This window comes from Penicillium atrosanguineum (genome assembly GCF_028827265.1).
Source record: "Penicillium atrosanguineum strain IBT 20685 chromosome Unknown utg000007l_segment0_segment0, whole genome shotgun sequence".
In the NCBI taxonomy this organism is placed as follows: Eukaryota; Fungi; Ascomycota; class Eurotiomycetes; order Eurotiales; family Aspergillaceae; genus Penicillium; species Penicillium atrosanguineum.
In genome coordinates, this window is record NW_026623139.1 from 2,499,631 (window position 1) to 2,525,488 (window position 25,858).

General features: G+C 50.8%; 13 protein-coding genes across 13 annotated transcripts; 7 read left to right on the forward strand and 6 right to left on the reverse strand.

Annotated features, from left to right (window-relative positions):
• Window positions 1–1,135: 1,135 nt before the first annotated feature.
• Window positions 1,136–1,594, forward strand: N7443_009133 (calmodulin; the record flags this gene model as incomplete). Its single annotated transcript, XM_056889189.1, has 1 exon — window positions 1,136–1,594. The coding sequence occupies one exon, from the start codon at window positions 1,136–1,138 to the stop codon at window positions 1,592–1,594; it is 459 nt and encodes a 152-aa protein (XP_056738491.1).
• Window positions 1,595–2,084: 490 nt separating this feature from the next.
• N7443_009134 (inositol-pentakisphosphate 2-kinase) lies at window positions 2,085–3,170 on the reverse strand (the record flags this gene model as incomplete). Its single annotated transcript, XM_056889190.1, has 2 exons — window positions 2,085–2,270; window positions 2,322–3,170. The coding sequence occupies 2 exons, from the start codon at window positions 3,168–3,170 to the stop codon at window positions 2,085–2,087; spliced, it is 1,035 nt and encodes a 344-aa protein (XP_056738492.1).
• A 728-nt stretch (window positions 3,171–3,898) lies between these two features.
• On the forward strand, window positions 3,899–4,583 carry N7443_009135 (thiamine-binding protein; the record flags this gene model as incomplete). Its single annotated transcript, XM_056889191.1, has 4 exons — window positions 3,899–3,958; window positions 4,007–4,112; window positions 4,311–4,413; window positions 4,511–4,583. 4 exons carry the CDS (start codon window positions 3,899–3,901, stop codon window positions 4,581–4,583), a joined length of 342 nt encoding a protein of 113 aa, XP_056738493.1.
• A 365-nt stretch (window positions 4,584–4,948) lies between these two features.
• On the reverse strand, window positions 4,949–6,195 carry N7443_009136 (uncharacterized protein; the record flags this gene model as incomplete). Its single annotated transcript, XM_056889192.1, has 3 exons — window positions 4,949–5,721; window positions 5,778–5,953; window positions 6,011–6,195. The coding sequence occupies 3 exons, from the start codon at window positions 6,193–6,195 to the stop codon at window positions 4,949–4,951; spliced, it is 1,134 nt and encodes a 377-aa protein (XP_056738494.1).
• A 369-nt stretch (window positions 6,196–6,564) lies between these two features.
• Window positions 6,565–9,072, reverse strand: N7443_009137 (uncharacterized protein; the record flags this gene model as incomplete). Its single annotated transcript, XM_056889193.1, has 1 exon — window positions 6,565–9,072. The coding sequence occupies one exon, from the start codon at window positions 9,070–9,072 to the stop codon at window positions 6,565–6,567; it is 2,508 nt and encodes an 835-aa protein (XP_056738495.1).
• Window positions 9,073–9,298: 226 nt separating this feature from the next.
• On the forward strand, window positions 9,299–9,940 carry N7443_009138 (cytochrome c oxidase subunit 7; the record flags this gene model as incomplete). Its single annotated transcript, XM_056889194.1, has 5 exons — window positions 9,299–9,327; window positions 9,515–9,593; window positions 9,666–9,726; window positions 9,789–9,820; window positions 9,920–9,940. The coding sequence occupies 5 exons, from the start codon at window positions 9,299–9,301 to the stop codon at window positions 9,938–9,940; spliced, it is 222 nt and encodes a 73-aa protein (XP_056738496.1).
• A 740-nt stretch (window positions 9,941–10,680) lies between these two features.
• On the forward strand, window positions 10,681–12,992 carry N7443_009139 (uncharacterized protein; the record flags this gene model as incomplete). The annotated part of the gene is made up of 6 exons (XM_056889195.1): window positions 10,681–10,736; window positions 10,817–10,973; window positions 11,031–11,086; window positions 11,147–11,535; window positions 11,584–12,476; window positions 12,543–12,992. 6 exons carry the CDS (start codon window positions 10,681–10,683, stop codon window positions 12,990–12,992), a joined length of 2,001 nt encoding a protein of 666 aa, XP_056738497.1.
• Window positions 12,993–13,075: 83 nt separating this feature from the next.
• Window positions 13,076–14,640, reverse strand: N7443_009140 (uncharacterized protein; the record flags this gene model as incomplete). The annotated part of the gene is made up of 4 exons (XM_056889196.1): window positions 13,076–13,491; window positions 13,541–14,018; window positions 14,093–14,430; window positions 14,484–14,640. 4 exons carry the CDS (start codon window positions 14,638–14,640, stop codon window positions 13,076–13,078), a joined length of 1,389 nt encoding a protein of 462 aa, XP_056738498.1.
• Window positions 14,641–15,518: 878 nt separating this feature from the next.
• N7443_009141 (indoleamine 2,3-dioxygenase) lies at window positions 15,519–16,906 on the forward strand (the record flags this gene model as incomplete). The annotated part of the gene is made up of 3 exons (XM_056889197.1): window positions 15,519–15,812; window positions 15,866–16,459; window positions 16,535–16,906. The coding sequence occupies 3 exons, from the start codon at window positions 15,519–15,521 to the stop codon at window positions 16,904–16,906; spliced, it is 1,260 nt and encodes a 419-aa protein (XP_056738499.1).
• Window positions 16,907–17,557: 651 nt separating this feature from the next.
• Window positions 17,558–18,412, reverse strand: yaf9 (YEATS domain-containing protein YAF9; the record flags this gene model as incomplete). The annotated part of the gene is made up of 3 exons (XM_056889198.1): window positions 17,558–18,237; window positions 18,297–18,321; window positions 18,380–18,412. The coding sequence occupies 3 exons, from the start codon at window positions 18,410–18,412 to the stop codon at window positions 17,558–17,560; spliced, it is 738 nt and encodes a 245-aa protein (XP_056738500.1).
• A 224-nt stretch (window positions 18,413–18,636) lies between these two features.
• horA (ubiquinone biosynthesis protein COQ11) lies at window positions 18,637–19,687 on the forward strand (the record flags this gene model as incomplete). The annotated part of the gene is made up of 4 exons (XM_056889199.1): window positions 18,637–18,682; window positions 18,749–18,803; window positions 18,862–19,202; window positions 19,266–19,687. 4 exons carry the CDS (start codon window positions 18,637–18,639, stop codon window positions 19,685–19,687), a joined length of 864 nt encoding a protein of 287 aa, XP_056738501.1.
• A 157-nt stretch (window positions 19,688–19,844) lies between these two features.
• On the reverse strand, window positions 19,845–20,842 carry N7443_009144 (pre-mRNA-splicing factor SYF2; the record flags this gene model as incomplete). Its single annotated transcript, XM_056889200.1, has 3 exons — window positions 19,845–19,892; window positions 19,947–20,582; window positions 20,654–20,842. The coding sequence occupies 3 exons, from the start codon at window positions 20,840–20,842 to the stop codon at window positions 19,845–19,847; spliced, it is 873 nt and encodes a 290-aa protein (XP_056738502.1).
• Window positions 20,843–21,054: 212 nt separating this feature from the next.
• On the forward strand, window positions 21,055–23,010 carry N7443_009145 (uncharacterized protein; the record flags this gene model as incomplete). Its single annotated transcript, XM_056889201.1, has 1 exon — window positions 21,055–23,010. One exon carries the CDS (start codon window positions 21,055–21,057, stop codon window positions 23,008–23,010), a length of 1,956 nt encoding a protein of 651 aa, XP_056738503.1.
• Window positions 23,011–25,858: the final 2,848 nt, after the last annotated feature.

Here is a 25,858-nt window from a genome sequence, read left to right on the forward strand (position 1 = left end):
TTCCATTGAATGGTATTTCAGTGCCGAGCATTATCAAAGGTGTTGGATTCGCTGTACCTTCTGTCTAAAATTTGAATGGATGAACAGTGAGTATGGAGGAAACTTTGTCTGAGTCTCTATAGTCTACGTCGATGGCTCTCTAATAGTTCTCTAATAGTTCTCAGTGTTGCAAACCCACATCTCTGTTCCTTCATCCAGACAAATACTTTTCAGTCCTAGAACTCCAAGGTATATTGATCCTGGTCTCCTTCTCTTTGAGGTATAATGTGCCTGCGCCCTAACAAGGGTGACTTGCAAGGCGGCAAGGGCACTAAATGCATCCATGCAATTGATGTAATGAAAATTTACAAAAAAGAAAAAAGAAAAGACGAGGAGATAATTTCTCTATTATTTCAGCGGAGCTTTAGCAGAGAAAGACTAGCAAAAGATCATATCGACATTTAACCATGCGGATTCGAATTTAAGTTTTGTCAATATCGGCAAATCATATCACCAGGTGTGGCGGCTCACGTCCAACCCCTACCATGCAAGGGGGTTATAAAAGGCAATTGCAGAACCGGGGTATAGGAAGCCCCTTACTAATCTTCGAGCAGGGCTGCCTGCTAATGAGGTTGCTTTGAGACTATCTTTTCAATCGTGTAAATAATGAGTTCAATACGGATTACTCCCTGGATGCCCTTCGTCGTCAGCCGAGATTGCAATTCTTGTGCCGCTGTGGCTTTGATTACGCAGGTGACTTCGACTTAGCTTGGATTGCTGAAATATTAAGGCCATTTGCAGTTCTTCTACATCATCGTCATCATCGCATTAAGAGCTTGAGCCCTCCGGAGTTCCAAGTGTCCGGTCAAACACGCCAGTTTTCACCTCCAAGCAGGTGATATAGTCTTTCAAAAGATCTGAAACTTACTAAACCTTAGAACCCCCAACTGTTTAAGGTTATATGAGACATCAAATCTTAAACGGTGATCATAACCTCCATGATTCTCTATCATGCAAGGTCTCATGCCCAACTCTAAGATCAAAGAAGATCACCAAACACAAGCCAAAGCCAAATACAAGAACCCCTGTTCCTCCAGAGCTTGACCTTTCACATTTTCATCCGAATCCCAACATCCACCACAGGCCATCAACCAAAATGTACTTCAAGGCCATGTTCACAACCTCCCTCTTCGCCCTGCTCACAGGCTCCGCCATCGCCCAGGGCCAATACGGCGCCGTACCCAGCCAATCAATGGCCCCCGATTCCAACAGTCAAAGCTCCTCCATATTCCCAGAGTCTTCCCAAAGCTCGACGACCCAAGGTTACACCAATTCAAAGACTCCATCAATGGTGCCTTCTTCCAGGGTGGCGTCCAGCTCCGCCACGTCTACAAGTTCGGGTTTATACAGCTCCACCCCATCAACCTTGAGCTCATCTATGAAACCTACCTCCTCTACAGCCTCCTCCAGAGCTGGCATGTTCGGTGGTCTGCTGGATAGCAAGAAATTAAACCTACGCGCTGAGCCGGGTGCGATGGATGAGATTACTCGTATGATGCCCGCCAGCGAGTATAGTCGGCCTGAGTCACAGCCTGCAGCTTATCCGACGAAATGATGTCAGTAGACCAGATGGAGATGCGCGGATGTGGGGATGTGTGTATGATTTTTTAAACTTCTTTTTTTGGTGTATTATAATACATGCAGAGGAATTTATCTATGACTGGTGGGTATATACGTCCATAAGTTCTGTACCTTGAAGACCTTAAGTGTTGGATGGAAGGTCTATCGGCAATTCGACATGAGTCAATGATCATCCTTTAGTTCTGGTTCCAAAATATCATAAATTCAAACTTCTAGAAACTATATGAATCAAAAGAACAGAGCCTTGAGTTGACCAGGTGTGTCCCCTCAGAAGATAATTAAACCCCCACCCATTTCCCAATTCATTAACACCTCCTTTCAACTACACCATAGTGGTGAACATCAAAAGAAAGAAAGGAAAGACCCACAAGTATTGTACAAACAACCGCCCACCATACCCATAGCGAAAAGCAAACTCCTGGGAGTTGAGTCGTAATATTAAGCTAGTAAAAATCTTCGTGGGATCATGTTGAGATATGACCTCGATGCAACGCACACCCACTATCCTCTTGGCTATCGCCACGATACCAGCCTCCATCGATCAAATTCATCTCGAGATCTCGCCAGTACTTTGATTTCCCTCCGGCGCCTGATTTCAGGTCCAGGTCGCCGAGGCGAATTTCTACTGGAGACATTTCGTCTCGGGGAATCTGGCGGGTACGTTAATTATGTGATACTTGGGTGGAGAATAGGGGACATACCTTGATAAACATCGTGCAGTCTCGGAGTGTCATATCAAGGGACATGCCCCGAGATAGAGCCGGGGGACCAAGCAGGCCGACTTCGTGTCGGGACTTTTGCTGAAACTGAAGCTTTTGCAGGGTCAGGTTGCCGAGTAGAATTTTTGCGAGGCGGCGTTGATCGTTGCATCCTTTAATGAATCTCGTTGCACGTAGGACGTTGTCGAGATGATCGGATACCAAATCCAGTGGACAGAAAGAGCGTTGTTCTTTTTGTCCCATTCTGCGCGCTTCGTGATTCTTCATCTCTCTTAGCGCGCAGGTCCGACACCTCTGTGCATTTCCAGGCGCGGACGGGGACTGGATTAGCCACTTGGGCTTTAATTCAGCCAGTGTAGCGCTGGGGTCGTCGGCGGTTGTCATATCTGTGATTAGGAGACCGAACGGCTCGTTCAAGGACAGGTATCCACCGTGTCTCTTCTTCGGCCGCCTGCCGTTTACTTCATCGACGTGGAGCTGTTCATTGCAGCGCTGGATTAGTCCCTCCGGAAGCCGGATGAGAGTCTGGTCGACCAGCTCTTCGGGCTTGAAGAGCGGTCGCACGATTGTGTTGAAGTTCTGGACGATTTCTTTGTACGATAGATCTGCGGCTGTTTCCTTGCGCAGACGCAGGAGTTTGTCTCGGAAGACGGCCGGTAAAGTGCAGTTTTCCAAGCTTTCAATCACAGGTGGAGACAATGGTTTTTTGAATTCTTTCTTGACAATTTTTCCCGGTGCAGAGACAAAGCGATAAATCACATTTGCGCCGCCCTCGGCAAGATAGACGAGTTGAACTCCTGGCGGGAGTTCAAGCAGACTGGGTTTTGTCATTCGTGGGGAATGATGCTGGGGAAAGAGAGGTCGGGAGCATGGTTTTTGTGATGTTAGGGGGAGTGTCCAAGCGCAGCTGGTTCCCATGGATCCGGGGTGATTCGGTGGAGATTTGGGATGAGTCGGCTATTGGTCACGCGAGTACAAGCTACTAGGCAGATCGGATATGCATGCAGTGCCGGAGATGGAGCTAAAACTGACGGGCGAGTAGCGCAGTGAGCTCAAGTTCGGGGTTTATCAGACGGCACGCGTGGCACCGATGAATTGGATGAGTCGAGTCGGTGACGCGAACAAGAAGGCAGACCGCCAGAACCCCAGACCTCGAGACCGCCAGACCGCCAGACCGCTGGGCTCGAGGCGTTCAAGGCAAAAGAGACAAAGGGGCGGATGGCGTGCAGGGTTTAGTCCCAGTGGTGGGGGTTCATCGTAGTGGCGCTGCCCCTGGAGGCGATCACTCCCAATCGGAGAGTTGAAAGGTAGAACTTTTTAAGATCAGAAAAAAGAGTGCGAGTTCGAGGAGGCTCCGGGTCAGCGCTGATCAAGCAACCGGCCAATGCTGAGTTCAGCCCTATGAGAAGGTACGCATGTAGTTCATTCCTTAATTTCCCCCGTGTGATTCGATTCACGTTGGAACAGTTCATCATTTCAACTGTGATCCGTCCAGATCTCCCCACCCCCGCCTCCCCACCTCCAGCATCAACATTCAACATCAACATTCAACAGACACAATGGCATACACAGACCTCCCCACCCCCGAGAAGTGCACGGCTGACTTCTGCCTGATCCCAGTAAGCACGCACCTATCCTAGTCATCACCCCTAACTCACAGATCCCAGATCGGCACCGCCTCGGCCTCAGTCTCGGCTCAAATCGCCGAGGTCCAGAGGCTGATCGAGCAATCGGGCGTCAAGTACACCATGCATTCTGCGGGGACGACACTGGGTACGTGATCTCTCCATTCCTTCCATCTATCCGTTTATCTATCTATCCCGAGGTACATGCCAAGTACTGGGGACGGATCCTGCGCCATACATATCACTCCACGTACAATCTTACCACCCACCTTCTGTTGCCCAAAACACGCTTCGCCAGAGACATAAGAGGCCAGAGACATAAGAACTAATCCCGTGTCACCAATAGAAGGTTCCTGGGACAGAGTACACCAGGTCATCGGACAGGCGCATACCCTCCTTCACCAGCAGGGGGTCGTGCGGATCCAGACCGATATCCGCGTCGGTTCGAGGTGAGCTATCAACCTACTTTTGCTTTTTTTTTCAATTCCCGCGCGAGATCCAAGATCATAAAATGAGAATTATACTGACTGGGCTGGGCCCGTTCAGGACCGATAAGGCGCAGACTGCGGAGGATAAGGTGAACAAGGTGCGGCAGTTGCTGGGCAAGGAGCCTCTGTAGAAGAGTCCTACACTGTCTCTTGAAGTAATCGCGTTTTTGCCTAGGCATGGAGATGGGATGTCTTCACTCGATATTGAATTTCAGTTTCTAGTACATAGTACAGGGTCATTCCAGTCATTCCAGCTTCAACCCCCAAAATCAAAATCATCCATAACGCCAGGCTTCCTTTTGGAACCGTCAACCGCCAATAGACCGAGAAATCCATATTCCTGTTGAGGTCCAAATCCAAATCCAAATCCAAATCCAATGCTCTATATACTGGGCTGGGTCTTGCACACGCGAGACCAAAGCCCCCAGGGAATGTCCGAGAAACGAAAGAACGCTGCACGATAAAACAAATGTCACATGGTAATGGGTCACCATGCTTAAAGGGAGATTCCGCCTCCGAGCACACTACCCCAGTTTCCACCGACCCAGATCCAGTTGCCCATTGTCGGGGTGGATCCAGCTGCCGCGGCTTCGGCGAGCTCGACCAGGCCCTTAAAGACGTTGTTGATTGTGGTCCCGTCGCTGGAGGAGCCTGCTGCGGAGGTGGTGAGTGATGTGCGGCCGACGGCATTGGTGACATTGTTCAGGTTGTCAACTGTGTCGATTGCAGGACCCCGGTTGAAGAAATCTACCAGGATGAATGTAGGTTGGCGGCCGCTCCAGGCGGACTTGCACCGCGTCGCTGTGCTGCCGAGGTTACCGGTGCCACCGGACGCAGCGTTCGTGGTCGCGACGTAGCTGGCGTTCGGGTATTCGATGCCCAGGGATGAGAGATCGGAGGAATACAGGAAGTGGTTCATCAGGGGGAGCATGTTGGAGGAGAGAGCGGTCGAAGTATCCCCGGAGACGGAGGAGGGACGATCGGGGACGCAGGAGAAGTTGGAGGCGGCGGTTACCTCGTAGGGGTTCTCCCAGACAAAGTTCCACTCATCCATGAGGTATGGGTAACTGTCGTCGGTTGTGAGGGAGGCGACGAAAACGACGAGGCGGGTGCTGTTGTTGATCATCGTTTCGAGGGTTGGCCATGAGGACGGGGCCGAGGTCAATGAGTCCGGCTGGTAGGCGTAGTCGGTGATGTTTGCTGTCTCGAACTCGGTGTTCAGGTCGGAGGCCGATGCGCTGTCTGAGTTGACTAGGAGCACGGTGACGACTGTGGGGTGTTGATTAGTGTCGTTTCTCTGCATCTTAGTGTGGAAGTAGACAAACCTTCATTGGGGTTGTCGTCGAGCCAGGACTTGATGTCGCCCAGCCAGGCACTCAGAAGGCCTGCATCTAGCAGATCGCAACTTGTGTGGCATAGGCGCCATTCCGAGTTGCTCTTGTGTACTTGGCCTGTGACCATCCGGACGCCGGCGTCCAGTTGTGTGGGGGTATCATAGTATCTGCGTGCGAGAAAAAGGTCAGAAACGGATCGCGACAAGATTCAGAGAAGATCATACTGGTCGCCTGCGATAGAATTGCTCGTGCTGGAGTCGCGCACAAAGGGACTGTCGTGGGCGCCCAGGTGAGTGATCTCGCCGTAGGACTTGGAGCACAAGTCAGGGGAATTGTTGCATGCGGTCGAGCGCTTGTTGAGAGGGTTAGCAAGTGCCAAGGGCAACAGGGCTAATAAAGTGAATCTCATTTTGGTTTATGTTGGTCACAAAGATGGAGGAAGGAGGGTAATAAGGGACTTTGACGTGGAATGTTTAGAGTGACGATCCATTGCGGGTCCAGGCCGCGTTGCCGTCTCAACTATTCTTAGATCGTGGATTTGCACCGCCTGGCTGATTTTCTATTGGTTTCTGCGTTAAGTTATTTTGTGGTCGCCTAATTATTATTAAGGCCTGGGCGTGGTAGAGTACGAATGCCCAGAATGGCTGTGAAGCGCTGACGTTGCCCAGCCCTTGTTGTCTTAGACGCGAGTCAGCTTGTACCGTGGCAAACACAGGTCAGCCGAGGATTTAGATTGAGATCGCTATAATATGTGAATGGGTATAGTATGTACATAGATTCACCGTGGCATCTTCCGCGGCAATCTCACTCGCGCAGTGCGCCGGAACGAATATTTTGTACGCCGAGGATTCACCAGTGACTTGGCATTTTCCTTTTCCATTCCGTGGAATAGAGCGGAATCACCCCAGGCATGAAGGATATCCGCCGATACTCGTTGGAGACTGTAAGGATTGTTCCTTCGCAGCATACGGGTCATACGTCGCTGGGAAGGACACCATCGGCTGAATAGCATCGCTAGCCGAGCCCGAGCCGCATTGCGAATCGCCCACCTCCGGAGTCCAAGACCAGCTTGTTCCAGCTCCCGAAGTAGTAGAAAGCCCCGGATCCAAGGGATCAGCTTAGTCCCCGAGGTGGGATCCGTGTAGGCGAGCTTTGACTCACTCTTTGAGGTCACACGGATCATGAAGCCCCAATGGACGATGGCATGCTGCATCGCCGGTGAGAAAATGAGTCTGAGCATCCGGTCATCTCGTACGGGCAACGGTGCCGCGGGTTCAGAGGGATCCCACGGTTTCCCTCGCTGGTGGTGAGTCGTCGGGGAATATTCACGTGTCAGCCACAGGCAGCATTCTCGAAGCTCGTCAAATTTGTTTGACATGCCAAGCCGCTTCAACAGCTCCACCCAGAATGCCGCGCTGACATAGCCTCCTGCGGGGACCACGCGCTGTAAGATCTTGAAAATAAACATCACCTCGCCTGCAGTCGACAGCAGCTTCCCGGGCGGTGGTCGAGAGTTCATTCGGCGGGCCGTCAGGACTTTATCTGCCATGTAATCCACGCTGACTTCGTTGAGGTGTCTTCCAAGCAGAGCGAGTTCATCTGCCACTTTGGAAGCGGCGTCAAATTGTCCCGCTGCGATGTGTTTGCGGAAGTGAATATCTAGCAAGTCCGGAGCATTGGGATATAACTCTGCCAAGACCGCCAGAGACATGTTGTATTGGCGTGAGTCACGGGCCATGTAGTAGGAAACGAGGAGTGATTCCTGCAATTCAACGTCCTCGAGAACGTCAGGATGCTGATCACTGCTCAACAGATCCGAAAGCAGGATATCGCGGTTTTGCGCAGCTAGCTTCTGGACTAGGCGCGTGAACACTGTGTCTCCAATGGAGATTCCGGATTGCCGAAGCTTTCGGAGTTTGTCCAGGATATCCTGGCTGTTCTGAGCTCGGATGGCCATTTCACGTACGGTTCGTGGCCCGATTGCTGATACGCCAAGCATTTTCATCGTCCCAATGACCATGTCGAAATTAAGGGCCCTTGTCGCAAATAGCCGAGCCCCAATGTCATCTTTGAAGGGTTTTCCTTTGGCAGCACTCCCTTCTGCACCTTTCAAAGCTGTCCTTTCCGTGGCTTTCATTCCTCTTTCGGCGGCTGCAAATTCTTCTTTGAACCGGGTTTTGGCATAATCTCGCAGTAGTTCGAATTCTTCCCGAAATCCGTATTTCTTTGCGTATTCCATGAGGGGCTGTAGTTCATCCAATGTGTTAGGATGATCTTCGTATCGCACCAGATGTTTATGCATCGTGATGGCATCTTCTCCAAACCCATGTTGTAAAAGGGTCAAAACGGCTCGACCATAGATCTGATGGCCTGGAATTGAAATGAGCAGTTTTCGCACAGACGAGAGTTTGTGAAAGGTTTGTGGTCTTTGAACATTCGTCGACGATTTTGCGCTGGCTGGAAGATTTTTCGGACGAATTGCTGACGGGAGAACCTTGACCACCTCATCAGGGCGAGCAAGACCACAACCTTGAAATTTCCTATGCCACTTCATGGCTTGTTTTTTCATTCCTAGGTCAAAAAGACCACCAACGACTTGTTGATATAGTTGGTTCCAGCAAGCACCTTGATTATGCCAGATATCGATTGCATACTCCATGACATCCTTAAGAAAAAGATCTCGTTTCAGTGCCATGTCCACGAAGCTTTGCCAGAAGAAGTCTGCCCGTTCGCCGGCGACAGGAAGTTTTACGCCATCCAAGCGAACAGTCAGGCCCTCCCAGATATCTTGCGTGCCTTTGTCACCATAATGACGCTGGCGAAACCGCAACAGGTCCTCCCAGAGCTCGAAGTCGTGCCGATGCGCCGAGTTGTCCACTAGTCGTGTTCCGAGGTCTTCTGTGTGTCCTATATCCGACTCAAACTCCAACTGCTCTTGTTGTAGCCAGAGACAGTTTCTAACATAACCCGCGGTATCCGTTTGATGTGAATTGTCCGCGCGATGTAAAGGGACGGAGGAATGCTTTTCGTTCGACAGTTCGATTTCGTAAATTTTAAAGCCGAAGGGCCGTCCTTCACCCTGCGACTGCAATGTAGTTCCAAGCTTCTGTGTAGACGAGCTCCCCTTGGTCTCATCGAGAGATACTTCCCGAGCGCATCGCGACTGGCACCGCAGACGCGTGTATCTGGATTCCAAATGCTCAATTCCAATCGGGGTAGCTGCGAGCGAATCGAGGATGGAGAGGGCGGACGGCCTCTTCAAGAGTCGAAGAAGAGCCGGTCGCATCGGGCGTGCAATGGAGAAGGTGCTCGTCGACTATTCTCCAACTTCGAAAGCCAATGATGGCATTCTTCATTCGACATATGACGCTTTCCCCTTTTTGGACATATGACTCAGCACGGAAAGAGGAGGGAAATCATGTGATCTGGCAGCTCTCCCGAACTCGACGACATCGTGCCACGGCCCTTCATCTCCTCCCACCAGATCCTATCTCTCCCCTCCAACCGCCAAAATGTTCCGCACTGTGCCTCGCATGGCCGGGTACGTCTCCCTCGACTCCTGTACCTTTCTCCGCTGCCATTTGGCACACAGTGCGCCAGTGCGATCGAATTTCGCTTCGCCAATCCTTGATGGTGTCTGCGATCATGCAATTGCAATTGACTGTTTGGCGGACTGTTTTTGGGCAGACGACATGAATGAGACTTGCTAATTCACGTTCTGCTTCTAGTTTCGTGTTCCGCGAGAACCGTGTCCCCCACTACCAGCGTCTGTTCCAGAACCACGACGGCAAGCGTCAATGGTGGAAGGTCAGTCCAGATCGAACAGCCCGCGCCCAGAATTGTTCAATGGCATCAATCTAATAAAACCTCGCCAAACAGACCTCCCGTTCCGCCTACATCATGTACCCCTACCTGCTCTCCGTCTACGGTCTCGGTGCTGGTGAGTTGGACCACCCTTGAATTGAAGATTCAATGACCTGAGAACTAATTCAACCTTTCTAGCCACCACCTACGCCATGTGCCGCATGGTCTTCGTCAGTTCTTCCCTTGCCTGCTCCCCTCGCTATCGAGCGAACCGTCCTCGAATTTCCAGGACTGGGAATCCAACAAACACATACTGACTCTTTTAACAGGGCCACAAGACCTGGATCTAAACGTCACCCTTCAATAGGAATGGCATTTAAAGCTGCAGTGAGGGATTGACTCTATATTGGCGGTGTATTTCTACTCCGGTTGTGGGTTAGATGGGTTTGCAAGCAGTTGGTTTGGGCTGTACATAAACCAATTCAAGCTCCGAACCGAAGATTGTTGTCTTTACGCATAACATTTCCCTAGAATCGTAATTCGAGCCGTTTGATCATACGTTGGGTTGTTCTTGGCTCAGCTTACTTTAATCGGCCTGTCATTGGTTTGCCGCTACAATTGCATGTTGTGCTTCTAACAGTTCTATCAGGGGTTCGACTCTCACGCCAGGAGATCGATCGTCTTTTTTACCACAGTCGGCTCGTAAATATACGTGTATAGCTCTGAATAACACAGTCAAAAGAACATTACATACTGCTTCCTTTCACTCTGCTCCCAAACCGGCGTAAAAAGGTGCTTAGTCAGCGGGCTTGGACGGCATCGCAAGACCGCATGTCTGCCAATACAACATTGATCTTTCTTACTTACATTAACTCAATCAATTAAGGGGAAACATCTCTGGCACTCTCCATATCCTTGAGCTGTCTACCCGAGGTGTTCGGGCTCCCCTAGAAGGCCTGAGTTTTGGATGATTACATTCCTTCCCTCAAAATATAAATACCAGACCTCTGCTCTCAATTTCATTGGCACTTACAATTGTTCATTTCCAAAGATCATGGATGCTCTCTAACACCGAGCTCTATTCTGAATCATGGATATAACAGACTCAACATACACAGAGCGACCTGCTAAGCGGGTACGGCAGGCGTGCGAGCCTTGCAGGTTGGACCACCCACGAATGGATGCTATCCGCTTGCTATACTAAACCTGGCTAACGAACACGTCAGACGGAAAAAGGCAAAGTGCCCCGGAGAACAGCCAGTCTGTTCTTTGTGCGCAAGACTGCGACAACAATGCGTCTACGCGGACGAGAGACGTCGTCCACAGCTCTCAGAGGAGCCAGCTAGGCTCAGTGTCTCAGAAGCACCAGTATCACATTCACTGGTTAGACCTCGTAATCTTGTACGAAAGCTTCTATTAACTGACCTGTAAATAATACAGGAAGACAGACTACACAGCCTAGAAGACAAGCTGGGAGCTGTACTTGATCACCTAGGGTATGAATATCCAACCCCACATGCGCACGATCTGACCACAGCTTACCAAGATTCTGTTAGTGCCAGCTCAAGGGATGAGCCCTCGGTTGGAAATGAGTCCTCGGCATATCTTGGACCCAACTCATCCATCATTCTTCCATCATGGGATGACATCACACCTATAGCAGAGCTTTATCTGGTGTTCTGCGAGTCCCAGCCTCTGCCCCTCTTTCATAGGGGCAGTTTTCTTGCCAGTCTCCAGACACGGGATGTGGAGATTATCTATGCCATGTTGGCCTTGAGCCTTCGGTTCTCGGACGCATATCACCACAGGGCTAGCGACCTGACAGAACTGGTAAATAGCTATGCTGAAATTGCGCGTGGCCTTGTGATGAAACGGGTCTCGGAGGGTCCGGTGGAACTGTCCACACTACAATGTCTGTGCCTTTTGAGTCTGGTTGATTTTACAAGTAAGTTCTAGAACATTATTCAATTATATATGCTCATTTTGCTGTTAGATGGAAATACACATCGTTCCAGCATCCACAGCAGCCTTGCAATGAACCTTGCACGGTGTTCCAATCTTGCTCTCGAGCCCCGCACACCAACAAGCAACATCCTCCGCGAAGAGCGCAGGCGATGCTTTTGGAGCATCTGTTTACTCAAGCGGCTCCACGGCGGGGATTTCTCCATCCTCGACAATCCCGACATGGGAGGTCCTCCTTTCCCCCATAGTCCAACCCGGCCAGCACGCGTCATGTCTCCAGGCCCGTCAACAGTGGAAGTGCGAAGGAGCGATATTCAAGACCAAGGCATAATGGCCTATGTGATCATGCTAAGCGAAGTATTCGCTCGTACTGCACGATATGTCCGCCTTCACGGAAGACCAAGCAATGTACCTCCGTGGTCTCCTCATTCCGAGTACTCGAAGATTATTGCGTTGCAGATGGACCTTGAGACTCGTATGCCTCTGACCCATCGATTCAAACCGGCCAATCTTAGCAATAGATCAACCGAGGAGCTTCAGACCCATCGAGAGTATTGGGGACCGTGGTTCTTGAATCAGTTCATGTACCACACCATTTTGTGTCTCCTGAATCATCCCCTGCTTTTGTCGTTGAGTCTACGGACATTTCGCAGTACTATCCCTGAAATCTTTCTCCAGCATACATCCGATCTGATCTCATCGCACACGACATGGATCATTCATTTTATTAACTACTTCGAGGAGAAGTCGTTTTTGGTGTCTGATCCGCTACTGGGGTATAGCGCTGCTGTTGTGGCGACGATCGAGCTTCAGCTGAGTTTTACGGACAATCCCACTATCCGAGAGCAGAAGCGTGAGACTTTCACCAAGTGTGTCCAATTTGTGCAGCAGATAGGAAAGATGTGGCCTCATATGGCTCGCCTGGTAAGACTTTTACCTGTAGTGCTAGGTGAACATTGATGAACATTGACTGACAACACTTCTGTGCAGGCACAAAGGTTGCAACACCTGGAAGACGCCGTTTCGGCGACATACCAGTCCGATCCAGAGGCACACAACCAAAGTCTCCTGATCGATCTCTCTAAATTCTGGGAAATCTTGGAATATTCCTCCAACAGTGACGCTGACTCTGCACGACGACTATTTGGAGATTCCCTTTATTCTGGAACTCCCCTTATGGCCGCTGAAGTGTCGCAGACGTCGCCTTTACCTGCACCAACTCGCATTGGCGAAGAACGAGCCTCCAACTACACGACTCCTAATTTCGGTGCCAATACTGCCTTCCCTGGAGCACACGACTACCATGCAGGCTCATTGGTTTCACCGCAGCAGTTGACTCTTACGAACGATGAATTTTCCATCCTCGCCACGAACTTCTTTTCTCAAGGACAAGAGTTCCTTCGCGGTGGAGATACATGGGATAACATCGGCAACTTTTGAAAAAAAGGTGAAATATATATGCAAGAATGAATTTTGTCTCTATGGTATAGTTATGAAATGCGATTTGGTGATGCAACCCATTTTTAAGCTGCCAGAGCAGACTTGAAAACCTCAACAAACTCGAAGATCTCGGAGAACGTATTATAAAGAGGCACAGCAGCGACACGGACAACATCCGGCTCGCGCTTATCGCAAATGATACCTGCGTCTTGCAGGCTCTCGGCCACCTTGTGAAGAAGACCGGGCTTCAACAGAAGACTGAGCTGAGCTCCACGAGCAGTGTGATCTGAGGGGGTGATAATTTGGAATTGGCGGGTCTCGTCGGTGGTATCCTTAAGAAGCAGATATTCCAGGTATGCGGTCATCTTAATTGACTTCTGGCGCAGGTCCGACATACATGTTTTATCGAAGACGGACAATGAAGCGCAAAGAGTCGTCAGATCGATGACAGAAGGGTTGGAGATTACAAAGCCTCCGGCGCCGGGGATAGGCTTAAATTCTAGGAAAGATTAGCATCCTATCAATGGCCCACGGAAATGAAGACATACTGTTATCCATCTTGAACCGCACAGATCGATCACCGCCATACCAGCCGGTCAAGCGGTGTCGGAACTTAGGCTTATCTTCACCTTCGCTGTAATCAACCTGTCCATGACGGTCATGCACAAAGAGACCAGCCATAGCGCCAGGGCCAGCATTACCGTACTTATATGTGCACCAGGCAGCAAAGTCAACGTTCCACTCGTTAAGCTTGATCTCCACGTTTCCGTAAGCGTGCGCCAGATCCCAGCCAACAGTGAGCCCGCGCTCCTGTGCGTACTTGGTAATACGCGGGATATCGAACAGCTGACCCGTGTAGTACTGGATACCAGGCATAAGAATGAGCGCAGCATCGTGGGCATGCTTGTCAATGTATGAGAGAATCTTCTCAGTGGAGATGACATACTCGCCCTCCTCGGGGCCGATAAGGACCATGTTCTCCTTAGCGTCAAGACCGTGCCACGCAATGTGGGATTCAATAGCGTACTATTCTCAATGTCAGATTCAGACATGCAAATGTTTGGTATGCATATGTAAGGATATCAATAATATGCACTTACGTGGTCACTGGGGAACGCCTTCCAGTCCATCAGGATCTTGCGCTTAGTGTCAGTCGGCTTGTAGAAGCTAGCCAGCAACAAATGCAAGTTCGTAGTCAAAGTGCCCATCGCAGCAACTTCAGAAGCCTCGGCGCCAACAACCTTGCACATGGAACCTGCGGCCTGGTCGGACAGCAACTGCCACTGCGAAAGCGGGGAATCCTCAAGATCAGTAAAGTGTCCGCAGACACCGATGGACGCCCATGTGTCCAGCTGTGCCTCCATATACTTAGGCGCAGCCTTGGGCTGGAGACCGAGTGAGTTTCCACAGAAATAGATACTGTCCTCTGACGAGAGACCTGTTTCGAATGTCAGAATACCCGATAACGGAAGCACAAAACAGGGCGCATACCAGGCTTGGCCAGCTTCTTGCTCGCAAGATTGGCCTTGGATGGGATAATGAACTCCTCCCGCATCTTGGTCAAAGGCTCGGCTGCATCGAGCGAAGCTGCGTATTCCTTCGACGCCGCTTCGGCGGGGAAGACGGGCTTGGTGGTCTGTACAGTCATTGTGGTGATAGGTGTAGTCTGAGGGATGTGGCGGCGGACAATAGGTAATCACACTCCACAGCACTGAATTGTGAAATATAGATAAGGTGTCAGACACGATTTAGATGCACTTTATAACTTCTGTCAAATCGGAGAACTGGGAGATGGCAACCCGGATGTCACTTCCGCTTCCGCCTCCACGATCCGGCCCCACTGATAACATTGTCAGTCGCTGTTGCTGGGGTCTCCGCTTCCTCCCGTGCGCATGCGCTCCTCCTATTATTACTAGATAAAACACTGAAAATAAATTAAATTTTTGGAGCCCCTTATCAATGAGGATTTGTCAAATAGTTTTTGGTATATGAAGTGGAGATTTGCAGACTTCGGCGCTTAGCTGGGCAAACATTGACTAGGCGATAATTGAATCCTGGGGGCCCAGGGTGTTCTCTAGTATGGCAGGGGTAGGCTGATGCAAAGGTACACAAAGTAAACCTATGACACAAGGAAAAGTCCTCTGCAGGCTTCCTTGTATGCAAACAATAGGCTTCGAGGTCAAGTAGCACGAGGCCAAGTTACATCACTACTCTCGCGCCAAAGAAAAAACAGCGGACCGGAACACGGATATCGATCCGCCTCACATCCGGATTTCATAGATAGCAACAACGAATGGCAGCCGATGCAAGCCGTCAGACAACCCACGTTCTATATTATTCTTGATTATTATCAGCTTCCCACTGGGATTATTCTACCTATATGAAGACTGGTCACGACTCGCAAACATCGACCTTTTACTTTCGGCAACCACATACTGAGCTCTTGACCATCCTGTCTCCCTCACCGCAAACTACATAGCATTGCTTTGTGTTGTACCTACTCCATATCTTCGCTCTATCTACACCATGATACCATCTCCAAATCTCTCTTTTGAAGACTATGCTGTCTCCCAGGACCATGGTTTCCTCCCGAATGGTCTGCCTTTGTCAAGGCTCCCTCATTCCTACTACCATGCATGGGAGAGCCTGGCTGCAGACCTCCCTTCTCTGATCAAGAATGGTCAGATCAGATCATTGATTGACAGCCTGCCTATCCTCACAACGTCATGGTTGGAATCTGAACCAGAATGGCGGCGTGCATACTCCATTTTGGGATTCCTAACCCACGCATACATCTGGGGAGGCGAGAAACCCGCAGAGGTAAGATTCCCCCATGATGAAAACTTCCGTTCCAGTCTAACAGCACTATGAAGGTCCTCCCTCCTGCCATCTCCACCCCCTTCCTTGAGATTTCATCCCATCTCGGTCTCCCCCCAACTGCAACATACGCAGCCCTCACCCTCTGGAATTTCACCACCACCCCAGAAGCAGACCTCACAGACCCTGACAATGTCTCTTTGCTCACTTCGTTTACTGGGACGAAAGACGAAGAATGGTTTATCGTCATCTCCGTCGCTATCGAATGCAAGGGTGCCCGACTTCTCTCGCTCATGCTGGATGCCATTAGTGCTGCCACTGTTCACGACGCCCATCGTCTGACTGCTCTTCTCTACAGCTTCAGCGATGGCCTCAGAGACCTCACCACCATGCTCACACGGATGTACGAGAAGAATGACCCAAACGTCTTCTTCTACGTCCTGCGGCCTTTCCTCGCCGGAAGTAAGAACATGGCCGCAGCAGGTCTGCCGAACGGTGTGTTCTACGATGTCGGCGAAGGCCAGGGCGAATGGCACCAGTATAGCGGAGGCAGTAACGCCCAAAGCTCGTTGATTCAGACCTTCGATATTTTCCTCGGAGTGAACCACTCCGCCACGGGTGATATCAAGCCAGGCACTGGATACATCAAGGTACGATCTATTCCTGATACATCTTTCGCGAATCGAAAATTTATTGCACCGTGATAGAATACTAACTCCCAAAAGGAAATGCGAAACTACATGCCGGCCCCCCACAGACGATTCCTCGAAAAGCTCTCCGACCTCTGCAATATCCGTGACTACGTCACCTCCGCACAGGACGAGCCCGAGCTGAAGGAAGCCTACAACGCGGCCGTAATGACTCTCAGTTCGTTCAGAGATGCGCATATCCAGATCGTCACACGGTACATTGTTATGCCGGCGCGAAACGGCCCCCCGGCGGAGCACACGGGCGACAAGGTTAATCTTGCGACGGCGAGTTCTCAGGTTGATGGGCTACAGGATAATAAGCCTTCGGGTCTTTATGGGACTGGTGGTACTAGCTTGATTCCTTTCTTGAAGCAGACGAGGGATACTACGAAGAATGCTGCTTGTTAAGAGGTTAAATAGAGTCGCGCTGGCGTGATTATAATGACTTGTTTAAAATATATATTGATTGTTTCTTTCATTGGATTCGTAGTTTATTTCAAATCGTGGGGAGCTGGAGGGATGAATGGGTTTAGCATCCGCCATTTTGAACCTTTTTAGGCTTGAACAGAGTTGGTGTGTATGTTTCCACTTGATCATGGATGATGTCGTCACTCTCAGCCACGTATACATGGACTAGGAAATGCCCGCCCACGTGTTGATGGACTAGCGCAAAGCGCTCCAAGAATTTCAGATTCGCATGTCGATGACGGTGTAGATGATTCTCGTGCGTTGGGTACGAGTCCGTCTGATGCAGCTCAAAGGAACTGATCTAGAAGACCAGTATGCAAAATCACCAGTAGCGGCTTTTGTGATAATTCGGCAATAACCCCTTCGAATGCGCAGAAAGGATAAGACCACAGTCAGAAACTGGTGATCTCAGGCAGCATGGTTTCTTCACCCGTCAGGTTGGAGTCATCGTTGGAGAGCGCGAGTGAGATGACGCGTTCGAAAGTGCTCGAGAATGGAATGGTATGCCAACAAGGAGACTGCAGCCGAAAAAACCATGTCAAACATCTGCCTGGCCCTAGGCCGGACAATCACATAGTAACGGTTGACCGGTCATTTTCTCTTCGTGTTGGCCGGAACACCCTCACTCTCTCGTAGCTCTGCCAACCTCTTCTCTCGCTCAACCAACCTCTCCTTCTCCGCCATAGTCATCTGCTCAACAGTCTTCGTCGCCTCAGCCATGCGATCAAGCTCCTTATTCTCCGTCACTCGACTATACGGATTCTTAGGACTATCGCCCACAGGAATATCCGCTGTGCGAGCACCCGTCTTCGAGTTCTTCCCTTTCCCCCTCGACACCCCGTTAACCCCACCGCCTGTAAGAGTCTCATAGAACGGCTCAACAGGCTCATTGAAAATAACCTCCTCGTAGTTCTGGCTAACAACTACTTCTCGGCGCTCTTTCATACCCTCCGCGTCAGGGCCGTAGGGGTGCAGCTTCAGACTGTGCCATAGGGTTTGCGGCTTCTCGTTCGATTCGGGGGCGAAGTAGAGCTTGATTTGGATTTCGAATTCTCCCCAGCCAGTCTCCTCGACTACGAAGGGTGGGGTTTCGATCGTGCGTACATTTTGAGCGTAGGTTTCGTGGAGCTTAAATTGGACTTTTTTCAACCAGTAGGAGATATCTTGGTCGTCGACGCCTTTCACGAATATGCGCCATTGGTGTGTGTGGTCAGGTGGGCAGTTTGCGGGTTTTTTCTCGGGGTCAAAGAGCTGCGCCTCACTGCCGAAGACTGTGGAGGTTAGAATTGAGGCTTATTGAATGGAAGGCGGAGCTGCGATCGGGACATACTGAAAGGTCGGTAGACGGAGACACCCTGGAATGCGATGTTAGTCGGCTTTCGAGGTCACTAGCTGTAAAAATGCGATACTCACCCGGACACGCTTGTTTCCTGGGTTGGAGGGCATTTCGAAAAGCCGGAGAGAGAGTCAAAGAGAGATGAGTCCAATGAAGGGTCGCGCAGGGCGAAGCGAAATCAACGCGACGGAGACGGCATTTGCAGTGCACGTGACCGCGTGACGGCATGTCGGAGCTTCTCATAGCTTGATTCCTGCAACCAAAGTCGCTGTTACTGTGACTTTTTGAACTGCACAATTCCACTTCTGTCACTACATATATTCATTATCGTAGGATGGCTGCCAAAAGACTTGTCGTGGCCGGTGGAAGTGGCTTCCTAGGTTCATATCTCACCCAACTCGGAATGCATCTGCGCCGAAGCTCAGGAAACTGACGATCTGCTCCAGGATCCCGAATTTGCAAATCTGCTGCTGCTAGAGGATGGACTGTGACTTCATTAAGGTAATTACTCTATTTGGTACTATGCAAGCTCTGATGTTCCACAAGCTGACTTCTTCAGTCGCTCCGGCGAGCCACGGTGGGAGACCGTGACAGATTCCTCCGAACGTCCCAGCTGGGCAAGCTCAGTTGAATGGGCCAAAGCCGATATGCTGAAGCCGGAAAGCTACAAGCCGTTTCTCAATGGTGCCTCTGCCGTTGTGCATTCTATGGGAATCCTTCTCGAGGCCGATTATAAGGGTGTGGTCCAAGGACGTGAGCCAATTCTTAGTGGCCTACAACGGGCATTTAGCTCGTCAAAGCTAGGAAGCCAGGACTTGCTCTCAAGAAAAGAAGGCGAAGCTTTGGAACCAAAAGAGAATGATGGTCAATTGACTTATGAATTGATGAACAGAGATTCAGGTACGTCATGGCGCAACTAATGCTGTTCAAAGCTGGGGTGAAGCTAAATCGTTTATGATGTAGCTATTGCGCTGGCCCAAGAATCCTCGAATGAGCATGTCCCAGCTTTTGTGTACATTTCCGCCGCGGCTGGTGCACCGGTGCTTCCAGCCCGATACATCACCACGAAGAGAGAAGCCGAAGCTACCATCACATCCACTCTCCCCGACCTCCGAAGCATTTTCATTCGCCCAGGCTTCATGTATGATTCCAGCAGGAAGTTCACCCTGCCGATCGCCCTAGGTGGGTTTGTCGCCTCTGAATTTAACACTTTCCTGGGAAATAAGCTCGGTTTCCTCGGGGCGATGGCAGAGAAACCGCTCAAGGTTGATGTCGTGGGCGAAGCCGTGGTCGAGGCATTGGAGGAGGCAACAACAAAGGGTGTCGTCGAAACAAAGCAGATTGAGGCGCTGGCAACGAAGGCCTGGAGAAAAGGTATGCTATAAGGGAGCAAGGTCACTGTTTTTAACATCTGAACCCTTTGCACGACGCACTGAAAACAAGTTTCGGCAAAATGATCGAAAGTTTGGCCATGATGACTGGTGCTTCCTGGGCGTGACACAGTGCTCAACAAATGTATATTATCTCTATTCTCATGGCGCATTAGATCATGGTACCACGTTCGAAACTGTCCCGAATTTCGCTGGTGTACTATTGAAACGTTAGCAGCTGGTCTTCATAGCCATAGGAGTGAACTCAACATACCTTGTTATAGAAACGAGCCAACTTCTGATTGAACTGCTTGTTCTTGTCATTGATGTAGGTAACGTCTGCCTCATCATCACCACGACGCTCCTTGCGCTTTTTCAAGCGGACTTCCTCGGCCTTCTGAATATCACCAACCAGTCTGTCCACAGCAGCACGGTTTGGCTTGTTGTCGGTGAAGCCCACGCTGTCCGCAGTCGAGTAGAAGCTGCCGTTCTTATCGATCGCGATCATCTCGCCGTCCTCGGTTTCAACGATCTCAAGGTCACCGTTGGCAGCAGCCTTCTCGATAGCGGCCAACTTCTCCTTTTCGTATGCTTCCAGGTTGGCAGGGAGTTCTCGCATCTGCCGCTTGTAGACCTTGTGCGCATCTTGCGTGTAATCTTGAAACGCCACATTGTCGCGATGTCGCTGCTTCTTCTCCATGCGTCGGTCCCACTTCTCGGATTCGTCGATGGTCCAATCCCAAGCTCGCTTGCGCTCGAAGTCTTCGCCTGCGGCTTCTGTGTCCGCCTTGAGGAGATTGTGAGAGGCGAATGCATGTTTGCGCGAGAGTGAGTTCGCCAAGCCAGGATCGGTAGATAGCCGCTGAGTTTCTGCAGCAGTTTCCTTCAAGTTGCGTTCCGTGGCGGATTTCTGTGTAAAGTCAGTCTTGTGTTGCAAAAAAGGCAAAACAAAGCTTTAGAACAAGAAGAATATATACTCACAGCTCGAGCTTGCAGAGCTTTGAAACGTGCTTGTCTGTCACGCGCTTGAGAAGCAGCATCGTCCTCATTCTTTCCATCATTGGGTTCGGATGGGGTGGGAGCTTCGCTAATGGTACCCTCGGTCTGCTCAGGTTGTTCGGATTTCGAGCCTTTCTCCGTAGAGAGCTCCTGGTTTCGTGTCGTAACCATGTTGGAGCGGGTGTAAGATCAATGTTGGCGATACGTGGGCAGGTGTCGAGAAAGTGAAGCGCAGGCTCTGGCGAAGATGACATCCCAGCCTCACCGCCACGATTCACCGCCCGTGAACTGCCACCCCAGACAAGCCCCTTATCAAGTTTATCTTCTCCACTCGTGGGTCGTGCCGTCGTGCCTCCTCCGCATTGAATCAGGTGTGTTCCAAAATGAGGGCTCCATCTGGCCGAGTACTTTCAGGTCTCATGCGACAAACATTGAATAGATCTGGCTTGAAAGCATTGACACGCAATTACTCGACACACAATCTTAATCTCTGCAGCGACGCCCAATCTGATGAGCCCACCGCCGCAGAGATACTCCGCTTCGCTCTCACGTCTTCCAAAAACCCAGATGCTGGAAATGAACGCCACACAAGCTTGCGAAAACCAATAACTGAGCTTCTTGACTCGGAATGGCAATCAAGTAGCCCTCCTCCGGCACTATGGAACGCTCTAAAGGGCGTGGATGTATTATTCAAGTCGACAGAGAGACGCCGCCTTCAATCAGTGGCTGATCTGGCTTCACTGAGAAATGTCATTCACAAATTGGTCGTTGATGATGGAGGAGCCGATCGTTTGCAGCAAAGAGAATGTAAGGTACTGGGAAATGCACTGAAACGTTGCCAGCGAGATGAGACATACATTGAGATACTTGCAACCCTGAGTGATATCATTGCGAGACTCCAACGTCTTGAGCTCCCTATTAGCTCTCAAATAGTTGAGCTCGGCATGTATCATGCTGCTTTGAATCTATTACCTTCCGCATTCCGGCGGTTTTTGCAACTCTATGAGAAACTGGGGGGCTCCAAAGATTCTTCGCCGCTCAGCAAAAAGACCAGTCCTAGGCGGATCTTGCAGACGCTCCTTCACGAAGTAGACTCTGCTCTTTTTGAAGATCCGAGTTATAACACGGCTGCTTTGCTTGCTGAGATCACTGGCGAAGGAGAACACGAACGAGAAAAGCGGCCCAGACTGGCCGATTGCTTACTGAGGGACCCTCATCAGGAACATGAGAACTGGGCTCTGTATCTGTGCTTGCTCTCCAAGTTACAGAGCGTGGAGGCATTGGACACTACGTGGACCAAGTTCATGAACGCCTTTGATCCGAATAACCAGAAGTTCTGTCACCAGGCTTATAGTGTTATCCTGTCTCTAACACAGGCTAGACGGTCAGATACTGCTGCAAAGTTCCTGGAGGATATTTCGATGCGCAGTGAAGATACTTTACCCTACATCGGAGATCTTCAAAGCATACACGTTCTACTTGACGATCCCATAGTGGGCGAGGCTCTACCCGACTTAGTCCAAGGCGACCACTACGAAAAGTTGCTCGAAGTTCGCATGGAAGATATGGAAGAGAGATTAGGCATTCAATGGCAAGACAACCAAGCGATAAGGGCGCACAAGAGCCATGTCAGCACTGCACCAGACTCGGCATGGTCAAGTTTCCTGGACCAACCTTTGCTCACCATCGATGGTGACTCCGCCGGATATGATGAGCCGGCACGACTCTACCCTAATCTCCAAGCCTACGGCTGTTCCAGGCAAAGAAGCGACCTGAGACAGTTGATAGATATGCTGATCGATCAGACGGGGAATGAGCAGGAGATAACCACCCATCTCAACTTTGACCCGGACCTCCTAGCCTCGTTCCACTCTGAATTCCCAACCCTCCAATTACGATGGTGCGTCGAACACTCGCCAATAGAGTTTTCAGACTATCTCCTTGCAGCCACCACTAAGGAGTCGAAGAAATGGTCACCAGCATCTCTCGGGCTAATTAGGGCGAGAGCCATTGTGAATGGCGTGCCTCAAAAGGGGACAAGAGCCCTTCACCTCGTGCAGCTGGGATCCTTGGATCTGCGATACGGACCCGATGAGCGATGGCAGCCCTCTGGATACATTGTGGCATGGGACCGCCAGTATGGCGAGATGGTCGCCCTCTTTGTTGGGAAGAACTACGGTGTCGTAGATCGTGGGGCAGCGCCATCTGATGCCCCATTTGGGGCAGTAATGCACATCCGACCCTCGGACATGCCCAATGCTTTGCCTCTTTCGCCCAATCGCATTCCTCGCGTTTCGGATGGCCCGTACTATTTGGATGTCGATCCAAGCGTGAATTAGGATTTCAATAGCGTGCTCGACCCGGCGGTGGAACACTCTGCGGACGTGGCTGCGAACACCGCTGCATAACCCAGAAACTTTGGCGTAGCTGAACATGACGATCTCACATGTAAAGCCCGCTAGCAGTGTCTTTTATTTTGAAAATTAGGTGTACATCAATGTGGATATAGGTAGTTTACAGTAGATCCGCTTTTGATTAACTACTGACTTTTTGCCCTGGGTTTGCCCCGGCGAATGCCCCCTTATCCAGAAATTCTTTCTGCTCCAACCATTGTGATGTTTCATGAGAAAGGTTCTAATAGATAATTATTCTCTGGATCGACATTTGCCCTGATCAGCACCTATGAAGATATGGATATCCACCTCTGTTCGGGCCATCCGCAAGCTTGCCAATCGCAGGCCAAACACTTGAGCACGCACTCAAACGCAGCCTCTTCACGGAGTAATCCCAGCCCCGTGGCGAGGCTGAAGACGTGCGATCGACAACAAGGGTACATATGGCAACATTTTGACAGCTGGCAGGCTTGTGCTTCTGTTCTTCGGTGGCAACTCATGTGTGCCGACCGTGTTTCGCCACGAATGATAGCCACTCTCAGATGATGACCGAGGAATTTCTACAGTTCTAGCGGTTTCCAAGCCGATCGATACTCTTTCAGCCACGCCAGGAGATTCCCAGTTCTGCAGGAGCTTGCAGCAGGGAACGCCCCCGCATGGCTTGTGCACCTCTCTGCCCACAGAACAATCGGAACTTCTCGGTCTACCATGCGATACTTGGACCTTGCGAGGGGGTTCTCTTTCGGCTGGTCGTGACATCGAATGGTTCTCTGTGCACATTTACGAGTTTTAGTTGCATGAATTGTGGATATCAAATCATGGTCTAAACCGAAGTTCTGCCGGTCTCGAGGACAAGGACTGATCTGTAGACCCAATGGCGCCAACGATCTCAACCCTGAGCACGATCCGGTGATGTTCGGCCCAAACCCGCCCGTAGGGAACAGCCCGAGCTAATGGTAATTGATCGCTCGACAATCTCCACAATAGACGGGCGTGAATGGATGGGGCTTAAGTGAGGCGCTTGCGGCTTGGGTTACGCCTCAAGCTACTTAGTGTGGGTTTTGACATTGCCTACGTTGCCTTGTCGCTTGGACCCATCGACCCGTCTGGTGTCAAATAACGACCCAGACGTGGTCCGCTTCTCTAAGCCCCATAATGGCTGCCTTTTGACGATCAGATCTTGACAGCGTTTCGATGGATCCGCTGACCAAATTACCAACCAGATCGTGCCGAGATACGACGCGAGGGATAGTTAGAACTTTTCTGGCGTGAAACGCTAATGGCCTTTGAATTCCTGGAAACCTCTCAGCCGGACTTACCGACTGTTGGTCCAAAGTTTCCAGGGGCTCCCCGGAAGCTTTCTACCTCCGTGACAGGCCAACCCTGCGCCGCACGCAGCACGACTAGACACGATTATCAAAGGCCCATTATTACGGTGAGCCGAGTGCCACTGACGCGCCGTCACGATCCGCTTTGTGGGGTTTCGAAGAAGATCATCCTGACTCGAACCACTGCCGGGCCGTGGGTCCCACGCTAACCATCGGGCTGGACTCAAGGTGTCCCTCCCCAATTGGCACAGCAGCCGTGATCCCAAGTCGGTCTCGACGCCCGTCGAAACCCACCCAGAGGGCTAGTCGGTCAAGATACCATCGACGGGACTCCTCGTTCGCTACATTCCCCTGATACCACTGTTGACAAAGCCCAGTTTATAAAGCGGGGCGTTGAGTTTTTTTTCTTCGCAGGCTGAGGCCCGTTCCACCGTTCCACCGTTCCGCCGTTCCGCCGTACCATGGGCACACGGCCCTTAATTTAGAGGGATCCAAAACATGGAGTAAAGCTCCAGTGCTAGTCCAGGTGGCCATTTTGTACCCGTATTTTGATCGTGTATATGTCTATAGATGGATAAGATTGCCCATCTCGATTTCCCACATGTGCACGCCTAAGGGTCCCATTTCTCAACCCCCTAGGAACAAAAGTTCCCACCATCTGAAACGGGCTGGGACGCAGGCGACTGGCCCTGAATGCCTCAAAGTCAAAAGCCACGTCCAGAATCCTGAGTCGCAAGGAGTATCGTCGACTGCAGCACGAAAGGCCTCAAGCTGACAATGCGTTGACCGTCTTTCAAGACGATACACTTCGCTTCGGGCGTTAGTTGCTGTCAGGAACGGGCCCTAGTGGCTCGTCCAGTCCTCCCACGCACAGGCTCAACAGAGACACCCACCCACTGCCAAATGCCTGCTCGGCCCGTTCCCCCGGCTCTTCCCTTTTCATCGCCTTCGGTGGATGCTAAGCGCCAATAGCAGTACTGGACCCAGCTCGGATGGGGTCATGCTAAAAATTCAATACACTCGATAGCCCACCTTCCTGCCCCTGTCACAATCACTAAGGGTGATTGGACAGACCGGGATCATCGGGGAGGGGGAAAATCCGAACCTGCGTTGACATTTCTCATCCTGAAGCTGAAAAATACCCCAAAAAACCCCATTTCTAACACACTACCCCTGCAGAGCTTTGAGGCAACTGTCAACCACACCGAAATCTGGGTCTCATACTATTGTGTTGTTGACGGGCTGCATCCCCCTGCGGTTCATCAGATGCCTTCGCTTGACCGCAAGCAGATTCAGGATATGCATCTTTCTATTCTTTCACATTACTCCCCGTGGTCTCCGACACTTTGACATATATAAAAAGAGGATTTGTTTTCCGGCACTTCGATCCCTCCCGCGCGGGTGTGGCTGACCTGACCGCTTCCTGGGTCGGTCTCAATGCCTACGAGCTGAATCCCGTGCGAATA